The sequence below is a fragment of the Mustela putorius genome, unplaced genomic scaffold, assembly GCF_011764305.1.
Source record: "Mustela putorius furo isolate JIRA1106 unplaced genomic scaffold, ASM1176430v1.1 tig00000832_pilon_pilon_pilon, whole genome shotgun sequence".
Lineage (NCBI taxonomy): Eukaryota > Metazoa > Chordata > Mammalia > Carnivora > Mustelidae > Mustela > Mustela putorius.
The window spans coordinates 7,226,929-7,244,807 of NW_025421491.1; the positions used below are offsets into that span (position 1 = coordinate 7,226,929).

At 42.6% G+C, this 17,879-nt stretch overlaps 1 protein-coding gene across 2 annotated transcripts in view; it reads right to left on the bottom strand.

Annotated features, from left to right (window-relative positions):
* JAM2 (junctional adhesion molecule 2) overlaps positions 1–3,941 on the bottom strand; it is a 62,587-nt gene extending 58,646 nt beyond the window's left edge. The window contains exon 1 of one of the 2 annotated variants that reach the window (XM_045085187.1): positions 3,660–3,941. In XM_045085187.1, coding sequence (XP_044941122.1) covers positions 3,660–3,726 — 67 coding nt within the window. In that variant the 5' untranslated portion in view covers positions 3,727–3,941. The other variant, XM_045085186.1, reaches the window with a different exon arrangement.
* Positions 3,942–17,879: the final 13,938 nt, after the last annotated feature.

Here is a 17,879-nt window from a genome sequence, read left to right on the forward strand (position 1 = left end):
AGCAGCAACCATCAAAATCTTCCAGACGACTAAGAAAGAAATAAGAATATAGACAAATGGAAATAAAAGAATGGAATAAGAATGGTATTATATATAATAGGATTGGGACAAAAGGGTGGTACAGTTATATTGGGGATGGATATTAAGAAGATAAGTATGTAATTAAAGAATAAAAATCCACAAGGTTTTTTTTTTTTTTTTTTTGAATGAAGACAGTGAAAGGAGTTAACTGCTCAGAGAGAAAAAGGAGAGAAGCCCAATTATCTGTGGAACAAATTCTCAGATCTTCAAATCTCAGTTCCATTTCTTTCTAGAAATGGAATGAGCTACATGAATGAGCTTTCTTTGAGCCTTGGGGGACATTAGCTGTAATCTGAAGATTTGCTCTGTTTCATGCATTTTCTGAGAACTTAAAAAGAGAGACTATTCAAAAAAGTCCTTAGAACAGTATCTGATATATACAAAGTCTTTAATATACAGTTGTTGGATCTGGACATGAAACCTGAGTGGATAAATCACAAATAGGACTGTGGAGTGAAACTTAGCCCTGAAAAACTTTCTTGTTTTTCAACAACACTCTGATAGCAATGAGTGTACCCAATTCCTGTTTCTTGGTTTCTTTCATCCAAGATCATACTCAATGCCTACATCTTGGTTTCTCCCATCCAAGTACTAAGGAGGCCCAACCCTGCTTATCTTCTGAGATGAGATGAAATCAGGTGTATTCAGGGTGGTATGCGGTAGACTCAAATCTTGGTTTCTAATACCATTCTCCAATAAAAGGAACCAGCACTCTGTGGAGAAATGGCTGATTCTAGGACTGGATCAGGGAACATAAAAGATCAGCCTGAAGCACTTTGTGTTGCCAAAAAGCAAGGACTTGCTAAGCAAAACAAACAGAAATGCATATATATATATATATATATATACATATATATTTATATATATATTATTATATATATAATGATGGGGTATGTCAATATGACATATGACATATGACATATATCCTTTGACATATCCCATCATTATATATATAATAACGGGGTATATTAGAAGATACAGAAACCACTAGAAGAACTCCTAGTGGCCAAAGCTGGAAGAACTTTAGTACTAAAACAAATAAAATCATATTTGACAATAATCCAAAGTATAAAATAATATTCATAAGCCCATATTGATATAGAAGTCATGAGAAAACATCAGAAAAACACCAATTACAGGATATTTTACAAAATACTTCACATGTACTCCTCAAACTTGTCATGGTAATAAAAACCAAGGGAATCTGAGGAACTGTCCATAGCGAAGAGGAGCCTAAGGAGACAGAACGACTAAATAGAATAAAGTATTCTGAATTAGATCCTGAAATTAAAAAGGACATTAGGAAAAAGTGAAGGAAATTTGAATAGTCTGGACATTAGTTAATAATAATGTGCAAAAATTGTTTCATTAATTATGACATGTTTCATACTAATATAAAATATAATTAAAAGGAGAAAGTTGGATGTGGTATATATGGAACTCTCCATACTATCTTCACAATATTTCTTCAAATGTACTTGTACTCAGTTATAAAATAACTGAGCTTATTTTTAAAAAAGAAAAAGAAAGAAAGAAAGGGAACATTCTTGCAATGCCAGACCTTTTAGCATCCTGGGAACAACATAGAAAAGATCTACACATACTCCCAAATTATTCCCGCCACAGGAGTCAGGGTTAGAAGGACCAATAGTGGGGCGCCTGGGTGGTTTGGTGGGTTAAGCCTCTGCCTTCCGCTCAGGTCATGATCTCAGGGTCCTGGGGCTCTCTCCTCAGCGGGAAGCCTGCTTCCCCCTCTCTATCTGCCTGCTTCTTTGCCTACTTGTGATTTCTCTCTGTCCGGTAAATAAATAAAATCTTAAAAAAAAAAAAAAAGAAGAAGGACCAATGGTTAGAGGCTCCTGGGTGGCTAAGATGGTTAAGCATCTGCCTTTGGTTCATATCATGATCCCAGGGTTCTGGGATTGAGGCCCGCATCAATTTCCCTGTTCAGTGGGGAGCCTGCTTCTCCCTCTCCCACTCCCCCTGCCTGTGCTTTCTCTGTGTTAAATAAATAAAAGCCTTAAAAAAAAAAAAAAAAAAAAAGGTGTAGAGCCAGGGGTTTCAATTTACCCAATGTCTGAAGAAGAGGTTTTTCTGCTCATTCATCTAAGCCTGTGTTTACCTCTTGGTTATTTCCTGGCTACACTTTCAAACTTAGGGTGTATTGTTTCTATTTTGATCACTGAATAATAATAGAAGAGTAAAACCATTTTCTCTGTTTTTAATTAGTGGTAATTGTAAAGCCAGTCGTTTTTAATTTGAAATTTAGGATCATCAAATATATATATATAACTTTCCCAGCAGTTTTGTGACAATTCCTCTAGCCTGTCTGTTGCCCTTCACCATTCCTGCATTTTTTCTTTGTGTGCCCGATACCATACCAATTTCAAAACTGCATAATGGTTTTGTCGTGAGGACTTGCCTTCTTGGTTTGATTTTCTATAATATAGGTCAGCACATGTCCCTTCACCGAAACAACTTGCTCCTTCCTCCCCCACTAAGGAACAAAGCTCACATCACGTTGAGTTCAGCAATACTCACTTCGGCAATAAGAGCGTGAGAAAAAGTCATTGTATTATGGTATTAGACACTCATCCGGCGGGTTATTTTAAATATCCCCAGAACTTGAATAGCAACAATAATAACCCATTCTATTGAAAAAAAAAAAAGAAGAAGAAGAAAGAAAGAAAAAAAGGAAAAAAGAGAAAGAAAAACGAAACATAATAGAAAAAGGATTTCATTGCTGAAGTGCTTAAGATCTATTTCGATTTCCTCTATTTTCCTAAAAAGTTAACGCAAAGAAAACAAAATAATAGGATACCTTCCCAGGATTTTAAATCTCAGGAGCCCAGAATCCGCGAAAATCCTGTTTAGCACCACCCCGTGAAATGGGCCTTGGGACGTCCTCCCCCCACCCCCGTTTCATTCAGCTTCTGCCTCTTTCTAACAACCGTTCCGTCGGGCGTCCCCAGAGGACACAGCAGCTGGCTGGAGTCCCCAGACCACAGGTCCCTCACTGAATATCGATGTGCAGGTGGAAAGGATAAAAGTAATTGTGGCTCAGCAGCCACCAACTCCCCTCATGCCCCTGCCCCACAAGGACACCGCCTTTCATCGCCGCAGTCGGAAGCCCCAGAAATCAAGGCAACTCGAACACCATCCCCTTCTCGGGCACTTCGCGTGCGGCCGGCGCCTGCCTCCCTCCGATGCCATCTTGAGATCCCGGCATCTTCCACGGAGCGCGTTTTGCATTCTGTGCGCGTCCCTGAGTCTTTGAAAACTTACCCCAACTTTGGAAGAAGGTGAGAACCTGCGGGTGTGGACTCAATTTTCTCCCCCCAGAACGGACAGAATCAGATGCCATTTGCCATAAACCGGAGACCCCCCCGCGCCGCCCCGCGCCTGCCTGCACCCCCCGATCCCCGCTCGCCGGGTGCCAAGTCCGACGCCCCGCGGCGCACCCGCAGTCCAGGGCCCCAGAGACAGCGGTCAGCGAGCGCCGCGTCCAGGGGCCGGGGGTCTGCGGGGCCGGTCCCGGCGCGCGTGGGTGGGAGGGCGGAGGTACCCCCGCGACTTACAGCCCAGCGCGACCACCAGGTAGCGCAGCAGCAGCAGGAGGAGGCGGTGGCGGCTCCTCCTCGCCATCTTCCCGGGGTCCGAGCTGGCTGCTCCTCGGAGGCCGAGGGTCGCGGCGGCCGGAGCGCGGGAGGCGGGGCGCGGGGCCCCTGAACTTCTGGGGCAGGCGAGGCGGAGAGACTCGCTCCGCGGAGAGGAGGGGAGCGGTGGGCGGACCCTGATGGATGTCAGCTTCCCCCCGCCGGGGGCGCCTTCTCAGCTGGTCGCCTGGGGGCAGGTCTGGCCCGTCCCGGGCTGGGGGGCGGGGGGGCCTGGGCTGTTCCTTTTGTGCGGTGAGGGGTGGGAGGGGGGAGGGCCGCGGACGCCGGACGAGGTGTGGGCTGGGTCCTAATGAGGGGGCCGGAGGCGGCGAGGAGCGGAAGGGAAGCCCTGGCGGGCGTCCCCCCGCCCCCGCGCCACCGGGATTGATCGGCTTTGTGTCTGGTCCGGCGCGGGGCTGCCAGCTGTCCCCGGGGCCAGGAGCCCGGGGGCGGGAGGCGCGGGCCGCGGGGGCTGGGGCGAGGCGGCGGTGGAGGGCAACTCTGCCTGCCTCGCTCCAACTCCTGTCTTTCTTCTCCGTGGCACAAAACTTTTTGGGGTTTTTCAGCCTAGGGGTGGAGATTTGGGGAAAATTTCTGGCCAACCGGAGAAGTTGCGGGGGAGGCGCTCGGGGGAGATGGGGCTCGCGGGCTCCTCCTTGGACGCGAGTGGTGGGGAGGGGGGAGCAATTAAGACTCGTGCTGGAAGCCAGGACTCCCATTTTAGCAATAGCCTTGGCCCCTTCTCAGTCTAAGCATTTTGCTCTTTGGAGAGTTGAGCTGTGTTTTGTGTTCCTTGCTTTTCACGTGTCAGAGTTGGAAGTTCATCTAACGGTGTAAAATATTTATCATGTTTCTTTCCAGTTACATAACTGCTGCCTGTGGAGTTTTCCACATGTTAAAACTCTACAGCTGCCCTTTGTCAGGTTTATTTTTGGTCTACTGTGCTTTTAAAAGGGAAACCCATTATGAATGCTCTGTTGCCTTCTTTAAAATTGACCCGCACTTATACTGCACACACTCCAAGGGCTAAACAGACAATTTTTGTATTTACTCCCCAGGGACCAAAAATGTCTGGTGCATTCAAGAATAGTGACAGGTCTGGAAAAAAGACCATTCCCAAGAGAAAAAAAAAATGTTATACATCAGTTTTTTTTTTTTTTTAAGGTAGAATAATGGATTAAGTACTGAATAAAAGACAGTTTGATTTAGCGGGGTGCACACGAAGAATTTAGCTCACTGGACAAAGGCGACCGGAGTTGAGATATGCAGAACTGTGAGGAAGGAGCCATCCCTGCTGTTTCCTTGGTGACGGTGATGGAAGCTTGATACCCAAGGCAGGGTGGGGCAGAGGACCCAGATAGTCAAAATGGCCAAAACATTAGAGCTATACTTTAGTCAAGCAAGGAGAGAAGACACAGATTTAACAACAGACTTAGGCCAGTTTTTCTGGGCGGCAACCAGAAAAATGTAATGCTTTACAAGAGAAGCTGATGGCGTTCTCTTTTCTCATTCTTGCCACTGTATATCTCTTTGACTCCTCTCTAAAGATACTCACAAAAAGTCATACTTTTTTTTTTTATGAGTATTCTGTGGCATCCTATGTGAATAATTGATTCGCCCATTATTTGTCACCCAGTTAAAGCATTTGCCAAATAGCTACATTGTGTCAGATGCTGGTGTATGATGAGGAGCTAGATGGAGTCTTTGCTGCACATGAGCTCATAGTCTTGAGACAGAGAGAGTCCCCTCTGGAAAGACCTTTAATATCACATGATAAGTGTTGTGGGAGAACAGAAAAAAGTAACAGCAGTTCTTATTGAGTGCTTTCTCAGTGGTGGAGTCTGGATAGCCTTAATCTAATCCCCCCAACAATGGTGTATGGCCAAAAATATTATCACTCCCACTTTACAGATGAGAAAACTGGGCTAAGAGATTCTACTAACTTGTTCAAGGTCAAGGATAAGGGGATGTCTCTCTGTTGGAGAGTGTGTGCATGGCTTTAGGAGGCATGGAAAGTCACAGATTTTGAAGGAATAAAATAAGCAAAGGGCATGCTAGGTAGAGGAAGGAGCAGGATCGAAAGCTGGAAGATCTAAAAATTATGGCTTGTTTAGGTGAAGCCCTGTTCGACAGAGCTAGATGGTATGTGGGATTGGTGCAGAGGAGGCACAGGTGGCCAGAACTGAAAAGAGACTGGATTATGAGAGTCACTCAGTGTCATACTACAAACTCTAGACCTTATCCTATAGTTACAGAACTTTTGAAAGCACCACGGTAGGATATATATATATATATATATATATATATATATATAAAAATCCATGTTTTAGAACTGTGCTGTTTAATATGGTAGCCTCTAGATCCATGAGGCTGTGTAGATTTGAATTCAGTTAAATTTAAAATTCAGTTCTTCAGCCACACGTGCCATATTTGATGGTCTCAATAGCAACATAGGAGGTAATGGCTATCCTATTGGCTAGTGAAGATAGAGAGCATTTCCATCATTTCAGAAAGTTCTTCAAGACTCTGCTGCCTTAAAATGATGACTCCTATGGAAATATAGACTGGATTAGGGATAAGAGAATTAGAATGTTAGGCAAGTCTGAAAACTATTGCAATATTCTGGGAAAGAGATGAGGCATGAAGTAAATGGCCACAGTGGGATAAGTAAAGAAGCAGGTAGATTCTGATGATATTTCGTAAACCTGGGTAACAGGATTAGGTCAGCAATTAGGTATAGAGGTGAGGAAGGGGAGAAGGTACCTGAGATTTTTAGCCTGGATGGAATGATGTGGTGGTTATAAATTAACTGAGTAAGAAACATAGGGAGCATACATAGTTCCAGCCGTTTTGGAATGAGTTGACTCATTTGCTAGAATAGCTCACAGAATTCAGGGAAGTGTTCTGATTTACTATTACCTGTTTATAAAGAGGATACTACTGAACAGCCAGATGAAGAGATACATAAGGTAAGGGCTGGGAGAGTCCTAAGCACAAGAGCTTTTGCCCCATGGAGTTGGGGTGTGCCGTCCTCTTGGGGTATGGATACATTCACCAACCTGGAAGATCTCCGATCCCTGTGGTTAGAGGTTTTTATGGCAGTTTCATTAGCAGATGTGACTGATGAAATCATTGGCCATTGGCGATTAACTCAGTCTCCAGCCCCTCTCCCCTCTCTGGAGGTGTGGCATGGGGCTGAAAGTGCTAACCCTCTAATCGTGCCTTGGTCTTTCTAGTGAGCAGCCCCCAATCTGAATCTATCTAGGGGCCCCCAGCCACTAGACATCTCATTAGCATTCAAAAGACATTCATCATTCTGGAGATTCCAAGTGTCTTAGAAGCTTTTGTGTTAGGAAACAGGGACTAAGGTCAAATATTATAACAAAGATGCTCCTATCACCCATCACTCAGGAAGTTACAAGGATTTTAGAAGCTCTGTACAAGGAGCCAGGGATGAAGACCAAATATATATTTCTTATTATATCACAATATCACACTATACACTCCAGCAATCATGCTTCTTGGTATTTATCCAAAGGAGTCAAGAATTTATGTCTACACAAAAACCTGCTCATGGATGTTTGGAACAACTTTATTCATAATTGTCAATCAAGATGTTCTTCAGCAGGCGAATGGAAAAATAAGCTGTGGTACATGCAGACAGTGCAATAATATTCACAGCTAAAAAGAAACAAATCGATGAAAAAACCTGGAGGAAACTTAAATGCATATTATTAAGTGAAAGAAGCCACAATCTGAAATGGCTACATATTGTTTGATTCTGACTATATGACATTCTGGAAATTCAAAGCTATGGAGGCAGTAAAAAGATCACTGGTTTCCAGGGATTAGGGAGAGACAGAGGGGTGGAATACAGAGGAGTTTTAGGGTAGTGAAACTACTCTGTATAATAGGGAGAGACAGAGGGGTGGAATACAGAGGAGTTTTAGGGTAGTGAAACTACTCTGTATAATACTACAGTGGTGAATACATGTCAAAACATATTTGTCCAAACCCACAGTATATGCAACAGCGGGAGTGAACCCTTGTGTAATCTGTGGACTCTGGGTGTTTATGATGTGTCAATGTAGGTTTATGAATTTAACAAACATACCATTCTGGATGGATGTTAATAATGGGGGAAGGTACATGGGAAATCTTTGTACCTTCTCCTTCATCTTGCTGTGAAACTACTCTAAAAAAACTGCTCTAAAAAAAAAAAAATGCAAACTCAGGGCGCATGGGTGGGTTAGTGGGTTAAGTGTCTACCTTCGAACCCCACATCAGGCTCCCTGCTCAGCCAGGAGTCTGCTTCTCCCTCTCCTTCTGCCCTTACCCCACTTGTGCAAGCTTTCTCTCTTTCTCTCTCTCTCACTCTCATTCGGTCTCAAATAGAGACAGATTTTAAAGATAAAATCTTTTTAAAAAGCTAAAAATGCAAAATCTAGCAACAAAGTTAAACAAAAGAAGACCCAGGGCAAGATCACAGAAGAGAGCAGTCAGAAAGTGTGAGAGAAACCAGGAGAGAAATAGAAGCAAAGATGGAGGTGTTTAGAGTATCACATGCCAAAAAAGCAATTGAGAATTTCTTCTGCAGTTTGCAATTACAAAGGCATTGACCCCTTGGATGAGAGAGAAAGCAAGCCCCCAAAAATCTTGTAGAAAAAACTTGGAGACTTGTGTTCTATAGTTAATACTAGGTATAAAACTAGTGCATAAGATTAAAACAAACAAACAAACAAAAAACAGTGACATGCTTACAACATCAGCCAGATGATGAAAGAAATAGCAATGGTTAATACTGCTTCATCAATGAGTGGTTGGGAGTTGGTTTCATTAATGTTCTGTTTGTAAGAATCCCTGCCCTAGGGATTGAGGTAGGGAGCTTGAGGTAGCTTGTTGGGAGGAATGGAGAGGAAATACAGAGAGTCCCTCAAACTTGCTTTTACTCTCCATGATCATATTGGGCTCCCCGCTCCCCAAGGGTCGTAATCATTCTGACACTATAAACAGTTTTGTCAGGTTACCATAAATGGGGACTTGGTGCTTTTGTACCATTTTTTATTCTTTCTACCCACTTTTATTCCGAATTCAAGGTAACGTTGAGGAGGGTGTCGAGACACGTTTCCTAAAACAGGCAACAGAGAGAATGGCTGGGTTTAAATTGAGGGACTTCTCACAACACCTCAGATCTGGTATTTCTGTGTTGGATGGGTTATTTTTCTTCATGGGTGTGGAGAAGGTGCTGGAAAGTGTGCCTACACTCTACAATTTAGAAAAAGGAAAAAAAAAAAGTCTTTCATTTCCAGAACCACGCAAATTCTCAAATGCCTCTCCTATAATTTTAAGCTGCGGATACAATTTAAGGTCTTTAACTAATGGGATCCTCATTACTTATCCCTCATTATTATCTCCTCAGATCATTTTCTGGAATAATCCTCATTTCAGCATTTCATTCTGATATGCCCACAAGCACACTCATGGCTCATGCTCAAACCACACCCCTTTCCAGCCAAATAAACCTATTCAGAGAAAACCACAGTGTCTCCAGCACGTACCCTACATCTCTCTCCCAAAGTGACATCGTTCTTCAGGTACCTTATAACCAAACTTCCTTCCAAGAAAAACAACAAACGAGAAAACCCTCCCTAGACCCCGGTTCTAATTACTACAAGCAGGAATATCTTTCTTTCCCATTCTTTGCTCTAAATGACTTAACATCACTAAGGTGGTTCTACGTGCCAGTTAAGTGAACTTCACCAGCGATCAGTAAATTATTAATGCTTTCTTTCTAAAAAGCACATTTATTGTCAACTCAATGGTTGGCTTCTTTTTTGAGTGATAATGAGCAATTAGATAAGATGAAAGATATTATGAATTAGATAATATGAAATTAGATAATATGAATTAGATAATATGAAAATGATTTTTTTAATACATGGATTTCCTTCAGGGAGGAGCTAGCAACTAATAAACATTTGTTAGGGTCAATGAAGACTGGACAGGCACCAATTAGTCCATAAGCATGGCACCGTAACAACTAATACTTGGGGAGAACTTAGAGATAATTCGCAACTCCGTTCCTCCCTCCATTTCTCCCCTTTCTCTTGTCACAGTTAAAGATGATAGATAGGGCACCTGGGCGGCTCAGTGGGTTAAGAGTCTGACTTTGGCTCAGGTCATGGTCTCGGGGTCCAGGGATCGAGCCCCATATCGAGCCCCATATTGAGATTCCCACTCAGCATGGAGTCTACTTCCCCCACTCACTCTGCCCCGCCTCCTGCTTATTCTCTCTCTCAAGTAGGGAAATAAGTAAATCTTTTTTTTTTTTTTTAAGATTTTATTTACTTATTTGAGAAAGAGAGAGAGCGTGAGCAGGGTGAGGGGCAGAGGGAGGAGCAGGCTCTCCGCGGAGCAGGGAGCCCAATGTGGGACTTGATCCCGGGACTCTGGGATCATGACCCAAGCTGAAGGCAGATGTTCAACCAACTGAGCCAGGCTGCCACCTTAAAAAAGTAAATCTTAAAAAAAAAAAAAAATGGACAATGAGACCCAAAGTGTGACATGACCTACTCAAGATCACATGGCAAGATAAGAGACAGCCAGGCCTGGAATGATCGATCACTCTTGACCTTTCTCTTAAAACAGCATGGATTCCTCTGCATTGTCTGGGAGCAGGCTTGCCTTTCTGTGTATACCCTGACCCAAGTTATTACCTGACATCCCCCCAGGAATCCCTTGCCTGGGATGAACACACTTCATATATGTCCTTAATTAAAGAGTGAGTGGAGACAGTAAGAATTCTCCTTTGAGTTGAAGGGAGCTCTGACTTCTAACTCAACATCGTGGATCCGGGACAATACAGCCCAGATGAGAGGATGCTGAGAGTCTGGCAAGATTCAGTGGTTCTTCCATTTGGTCACTGCTCTCCAGAACACTCCTAAAGATAATGATAAAAAATGTTAAAAATTTTTAAGTACTTCTAATGCCTGGCACTGTGCAAAGCACTTCATAGGTATTATCTAATAAACAACTTTGTGAAGGGGTGCTGTTATTATTATCTTACAGAGGAGAAGAAAAACTAAAAAAAATTAAGTCCCTGACTCAGGAGTGGGCAACTAGGAAATCACTGAGCCCGATTTAAGCACAGGTTTGTTGGACTGCCAAGACATATGCTAACTGCTAATCTATCTGAAAAGATGGACTCCATTGGAATGCATTTCTCTCTTCCCTTAGGAAAAAGAAAAAGACATCATGAATATTGTCACTTGGTCTCTGTCATGATAATGACATCTTCCTTTGTTTGACTTCTTTTGAGATTTTGAAAGTCTTTTCATATGCATTTTCTCTTTGGCTCTCTGCATAACCCAGTGAGGGAGCTGGGGAAAGGTAAAATGATGTGTATTTTAACAGCCCCATCTATAACTGACAGATAGCAGTCCACACTTGAGAAACTCCAGTACAAGCCAATAGGAGAATCCCATTTCTGTATGGTTAATATTCAGGGTACTCTGAGTGACTGGCTGTGTATGAGGCAGCCCAGACATATGGGAAGCATGCTGTTTGGATATGTGGTTAGCTGTGATAGGGTACTATCCTTCTCAGTTCTTAGGAGACCTAGGGACTTAGCAGCTTGCTCACATTCATGCAGGTAGGACCCCAAACCATCTGTCTCCAGAGGCTCTGCTATTCCCCATTCCCTTGCTTGGGTTTTCTCCCTAACAACGCCTTAGTGGACACGTATGTCTCTAGCTTAGATCTCAAACTCCAGATCACTCTTCTCTCTTTTAAGAACATCTTACATAGATGGGTCAGTCAAAATCAATTTGATTTTCAATTTTTATTATTTTTAAAATATGTTATTTGTTTATTTGTCAGAGAGAGAGAGAGCGTGCGCATGCACAAGCAGGGGGAGCGGCAGGCAAAGGGAGAAGCAGGCTCCCCACCAAGCAAGGAGCCTGACGTGGGACTCACTCCCAGGACCCTGGGATCATGACCCCAGTCGAAGGTAGATGCTTAACCGACTGAGCCACCCAGGCATCCCTGACTTTAAAATTTTAAAATTAAGTCTAAAATTGAGTTGATTTCATCACTTCTTCACCCTACATCATTTTTTCTCCACTTTTTTTTTTTAACCTTCCTCCTTCTCTTTCAACATTTGTCTTCCATTACATAATATGAAATATGAAATAGAAACCAACCACTGTGTGAATGTTTGTGGACACAATGAGCACATTAACAGACAGTTTCTCATCTCTGGAGTTGTAGGTGAGGGAGGTAGACCTCAATCAGGCAAAGCAAGCTTGCACTCTAGAGTAGCTGTTAATAGGGTTTTGCCTGGTTGGGACATCAGGGAAGTTTTCTCTGAAGGACTAACACAGTCCAAAATCTGAAGAAGGTAGGAGAAGAGAGGTAGAAAGAACAGACTATGATGAGGAAACATCACGTGTGAATGCCTTGTGACAAGTGCTAGAGAATGAGAGTTGCCCGGTGGGCCCGTAGCACCAAGGTTGAAAGGGAGAATGATGAACACCACAACACCACGGAATGCCCACTGCTTAAATCAATGGCTTCCAGGAGCTTCAGATTGACCAAGATAGCTTCTTTCCCTTTTTGTCATCATGTGCCCACAGGGCCTTTGCATATCCTGTTCCCCCTTTGCACTTGGATCTTTATTCTTTTCTCACCCCCCCCTTTGGTGCTATCTAGCATTTATTAAATATCTTCCAAGTAGTAGGCACTATGCTAAGCTCTTTTCATTTTGTCAATTTTAACTATCATGAAAATCATGTTAAATAAGGAAAGCTATTATGTCCGTTTCACAGGGGAGGGCATTGGGACAGAGAGAATGAGCCACAGACCAGAATCACAATAGCCTGTGGGTGGCAGAAGGAGGTTTGGAATAGTACCTGGCTCACTCCAGACTCAATGGGCTTAACCATTTACAAGTGCATTGCTTCCCATATACTTCCTTCTCCTCTGGTCAAGGCCTCTTCATCCTTCTGTCTCTGCTAAACTGCAGTTTCCTTAGGAAACTTCCCTGCCCTTCCTGATTGAGTCAAATCCTACTATCGTAGGCTCTCATTACCTCCTTCCTCTCTGGCATCACAGCTGGGATTTTAAACTCAGGTGGTCACACTCAGTCATCAGTAATGGACTGGACCCTACGAAGGCAGAGTTCATCTGATTTTCATTTCATTATTATAGCATCTTTTCCTAACATGGCCTTGTTATTAAATGCTCACTAAATATTTGGCTACTAGATGAATCTACAGATCCCTATACCTTTGACTTGACAAGAATGTGATTGGACCAGAAGTTGCTGTATTTTTTAACCTAATAACTTGGCCTCTTTAGGCTGCTGTAATAAAGTACCAGATAGATACAAGGTGGCTTTTAAATGACAGAAGTTTATTTATCACAGTCTGGAGGCCAGAAGTCTTAAGATCAGTATGCCAGAATGATCAGGTTTTAGCAAGGGTCCTCTTTGGGTTTGCAGATAGACATCTTGTCCTTGTACCCTCACATGACAGAATGAAAGCAGGCTGCTCCTATGGCCTCTTTTTATGAGGGCACTAATCCCATTCAGGAGGGTTCCACCCTTATGACCTAATCCCCTCTCAAAGGCCCCACCTCCAAAATACCAACACATTGGGATTACAGTTTCAACATATGAATTTTGAGGGGACACAAACATTAGGTCCATTGCATCTAACAATATCTTTGTAAAGTCAAAAGTACTTTTAAGCTTCAATCTCTCTATATGCTAATCTCATTGCTAAGTACCGTATTTCCATTATCTCCCTTGATTGCACAGTGGGAGCCCAGTGGAGCCCAGTCTAAAAGATTGCCCCAGGACACTCAGCTGGTCAAGGGCCCAATAAGACATGGTTCCAGGTCTGACCCTCACATGTTCCCTTCACTCTTGTAACTGTCTTTCCAAGTCAATCAGTCTGCTGCAGCATGGGTTCTTACGGTACCTTAGCATCAGAGGAATATAATAATTATAATAATAGATAAAGTATCAATTAATTAACAGATTCTGATTTTATTTACTTTGAGGTTGTTTTATTTTTTGACATCATAAATTGTGATGCACATTCTTATACATTTGTGGTCTTGTCTACTTATCTCTACAAGGTAGTTGATGGGTAAGTAATCTGTGAGCCTTTGATTCATGGCCAAATTGGCAGCAGCAATAGTGAGCTTTTAGTAGTAGTCTCTTACCTGTCTATTTGCCAAGATAGTATTTCTGCCATTGTGCTAATGAAGAAAAACATGATTTAAAAAGTATGCTTTGCATTTTGATTAATTTTTCTTGAATTACAGAGAGAAAAAGATAGTAGCCCTTTTTTCCTTTGAGCCTAGTCCTCAAGGCATTCCTTTGAAGTATGGTATTTAGTATGTACTCCAACATACGGCAGATAAATAAAAATGCATGGGTAGCAAAACAAGCTTTTATTATTTATTTGGTGTTTATATCCCAAACATATTTCTCTTCAATATGTCTATATAAACTTTTAATGTTTTGCACAAATTCTTTTTTTTTTTTTAAGATTTTATTTATTTATTTGAGAGAGGGAGAGGAAGAAGCAGACTTGCCACTAAGCAGAGAACCTGATGGGGGTGAGGCTCGATCCCAGGACCCTGATATCATGACCTGTTCCCAAGGCAGACGCTTAACCAACTGAGCCACCCAGACGCCCCACATCATCAAATTCTTAATGGTGATGGAATTCTATACTCAAAAGAACTTCTTACCAGCATCTCAACTGCATTCTTTCAAAACCTTTAAGATCTTTGGGAAGGTGTTGGAGAACACAAGTGAACTTGATCTACCTTGCTCTGGCAAAGCCTGGATGGGATGGACAAGGAACAGAAGGATACCCTTTCACTTGCAAAGATTTAGGAATTCCGCTGTGTTCTTGGATCTGTCTCCTTTAAGCCAGGTGGATAGTTTTAGTCTTTCCAGAATGCTCTTTTGGGCTCTGATGAAAAAGTAGTTCAAATGAACATTTAGTTTCGCCACTGATAATACTCTAAGTGACAACATTCTGTCCACCACACGAGCCAACACTTAATTTTTTTTTTTTTTTGAAAAGTCAAGAGAGGGCATATTTTCTCACATGATAGCTTTTAAAACCCTGTCATCTCACTGAATTTTTAAGGCTTGCATTGTGCCTTTTAGATGTAAATACTCTTAGGAATTAGAACACTTTTCAAAAAAAAAATTTTTTTTCCCCCCCTGGAAGTGTAATTATTATAAAGAAAGCTGGACTGTTGATTCCCTGAAGTGCCAGGCATTATCCCAGGCACAGAAGTTCACATGCCTGACTGCTGGCTGGGAGCCAGTGAACACAAGGGCTTGGAGCACTGCAGGCTTTGAAAATGCCCCCTGGGGATGGATGCTGTTTAACAACCAGGATGCCCGGGGTGGAGCCTCTGGGGGAAGTGGCCCTCCGGGTGATTCCTTCCTAGGATAGGGACTAAACATCCTGGAATACTGAAAATCAAAAGTGAGGATACACGGGCCATTCCAGAAGCAACACTTCCTTTTCCTAGACACGCTCTGAGATAAGTCACCTCCCGCCTCTGGAACTCCAGCTCCTCATACGTGGAAGAGGGGACCGAGGTGTGTGATTGTAAAGGTACTTTAAAACAAGACAACTCTTGTGTTTTCGTCTTTCAACTGAAACGTGAAGAATAAGCTAGTCTTCTAAAAAACGATACCACACATTGCTGCTGGAAAGATGTCCCTATGATAAGCACCCCCCACTCAACTGCTACAGATTTTTTCCTTCTCTTCCTTCCCACCCCCAGCACTACATGCGCACGCGCACACGCACACGCGCCCACGCAAGCGCACGCACACGTACCCACGCAAGCGCACGCACGCACCTGCGCACACGGGTCTCGTTAACTGTTTACAATACATTTAAGTTTATCCCAGTGAGCATGAGTTAGACTAGGAAGGGATATCAGGGGATAGAAGGAAGAGATGCCTTTTGCCTGCCATTTGAGTTGGGGTTTATAAGACTCTTCTGCGTCTTCTCTCTTCTGATCTTCCTCTTACCTCTTTTCCATACTCCCTTCTTTCTGCTTTTAAAAGCTCCAACACGGGGGGCCTGGATGGCTCAGTGGGTTAAGCTTCTGCTTTCAGCGCAGGTCATGATCTCAGGGTCCCTGGGTCGAGCCCCGCATCGGGCTCTCTGCTCAGTGAGAGTCCGCTTCCTCCTCTCTCTCTCTCTCTCTGCCTGCCTCTCTGCCTACTTGTGATCTCTGTCTGTCAAATAAATAAATAAAATATTTAAAAAATAAAAAAATAAAAACTCCAACACGTTAGCTGAGATTTTTAACTAAGGAAACGCGGCTGTACCGAGGTAAACCCTCCGCAGCATTTTTCAGTGAGGAGAGCTTTGGCTTTTGGCCGAAGTTGACCACGGTCTTCGTCAATAGTGTGGAATTCAAGAGAACGTTGCTTTCTGCTGTCAAGACTCTTCTGGAAACAACAAAAATAAAGTCTCAGCTGGTATTTGGGCCAATTTTAACAGGTCCAGTTTTTTTTTTTTGTTGTTTTCTCATCTCCTGCTGGTTGGGGAAATAGTGATGGGAATAACAATGGAAGCTTTGTGGTAGGGGAAATCTCTCCAGTTTGAACCTCCAAAGTCTTAGTTAAGTAAAACTCATGTTTTGTGTAAAAAAAAAAAAAAAAAAAAAGAAAGAAATCCTCATTTGGAAAAAGACCCCTTGAAAAATTAGGCTGAACTGTCATCTATTTGTAACTCGTATTAAAAATGCTTCAAAAAAATACAGAAGCAGTTAAATGAGGCCAATTGTTAATGTAGGTGGTGGGTCTGTGGCATTGTCATACTATGTCTTTGTCTCTATGGCTGAGTGTTTTCAGATTTATTTCACTCATATTTCCACTTTTTTTTCTTTAAGGATTTTATTTATTTATTTGAGAGAGAGACAGTGAGAGAGAGGCGAGAAGGTCAGAGAGAGAAGCAGACTCCCCACAGAGCCGGGAGCCTGATGCGGGACTCGATCCTGGGACTCCAGGATTGTGACCTGAGCCGAAGGCAGTTGTCTAACCAACTGAGCCACCCAGGAGCCCCACACATATTTCAAAATTTCATTCTTATCCCCTCAAAAATGAATGAAAAATTATTGTTTTTATAAATCTTTATAAATAAGAAACCAAAGTGTATTGAATTAATCCAATATCCTCTCTCCCCCATGCTGACTTGCTGGCTCTTCAAAATGGGAAAGTAGATAAAACCTCTTTGCCCTTATTACTGGATCCACCTAATTCACTTGCTCCCAGAGAAATTATCACTGTCAAAACAAACTTAATTTTATGGAAACCTTGACTGGACACTGGAAGGCTAATTCACTGGGGAGAAAAAGAGAAGCTTCTCTTTATTTTTATTTACCTTGTTCTCTCCAACTAATTGGAATGCACCTGCTTTTTGGGAGAAAAGAGTGGTAGGGGGAATGGAGAAAAAGGGGAGAGGAGGCAGGGCAACAAGATGAGGCCTCTTGGGGATTTTTCACTTGCCTAGTGGTAAGTAAAATGATCGTTTCTCAAACAAACAAAACACACCCAGTTGTACATTTAAAAAATGATACTGATGACCAAAGAAACTTGGTGTGTGAGTCAGAACTTGGAAGGAAGGCGTGGGTTACTTAAAAACTGGCTTTAGGGCTTATGCACCTTTTTTTCCATTTACACATTAGTTTAATGTTTCCCACCTGAGTAGAGGCCTATCCTGTAAACCAAGGCTTTCTCAGGCTAACGGGCATCTGAATTAACAGAGGATCGTGTTAAAAATGTAGATGGTCTTTTTCATGTGTTCCATTTCTTCAAAAAAGTTGGTATTTTGATATTTTATAGGGATTGCATTAAATGTGTAGATTGCTGTAGGTAGCATAGACACATTCATAATATTTGTTCTTGGTTTGTTTTTTTTTTAAGATTTTATTTATATATTTGACAGAGAGAGATCATAAGTAGGCAGAGAGGCAGGCAGAGAGAGAGAGAGGAGGAAGCAGGCTCCCTGCTGATTAGAGAGCCCGATGCAGGACTGGATCCCAGGACCCTGAGATCATGACCTGAGCTGAAGGCAGTGGCTTAACCCACTG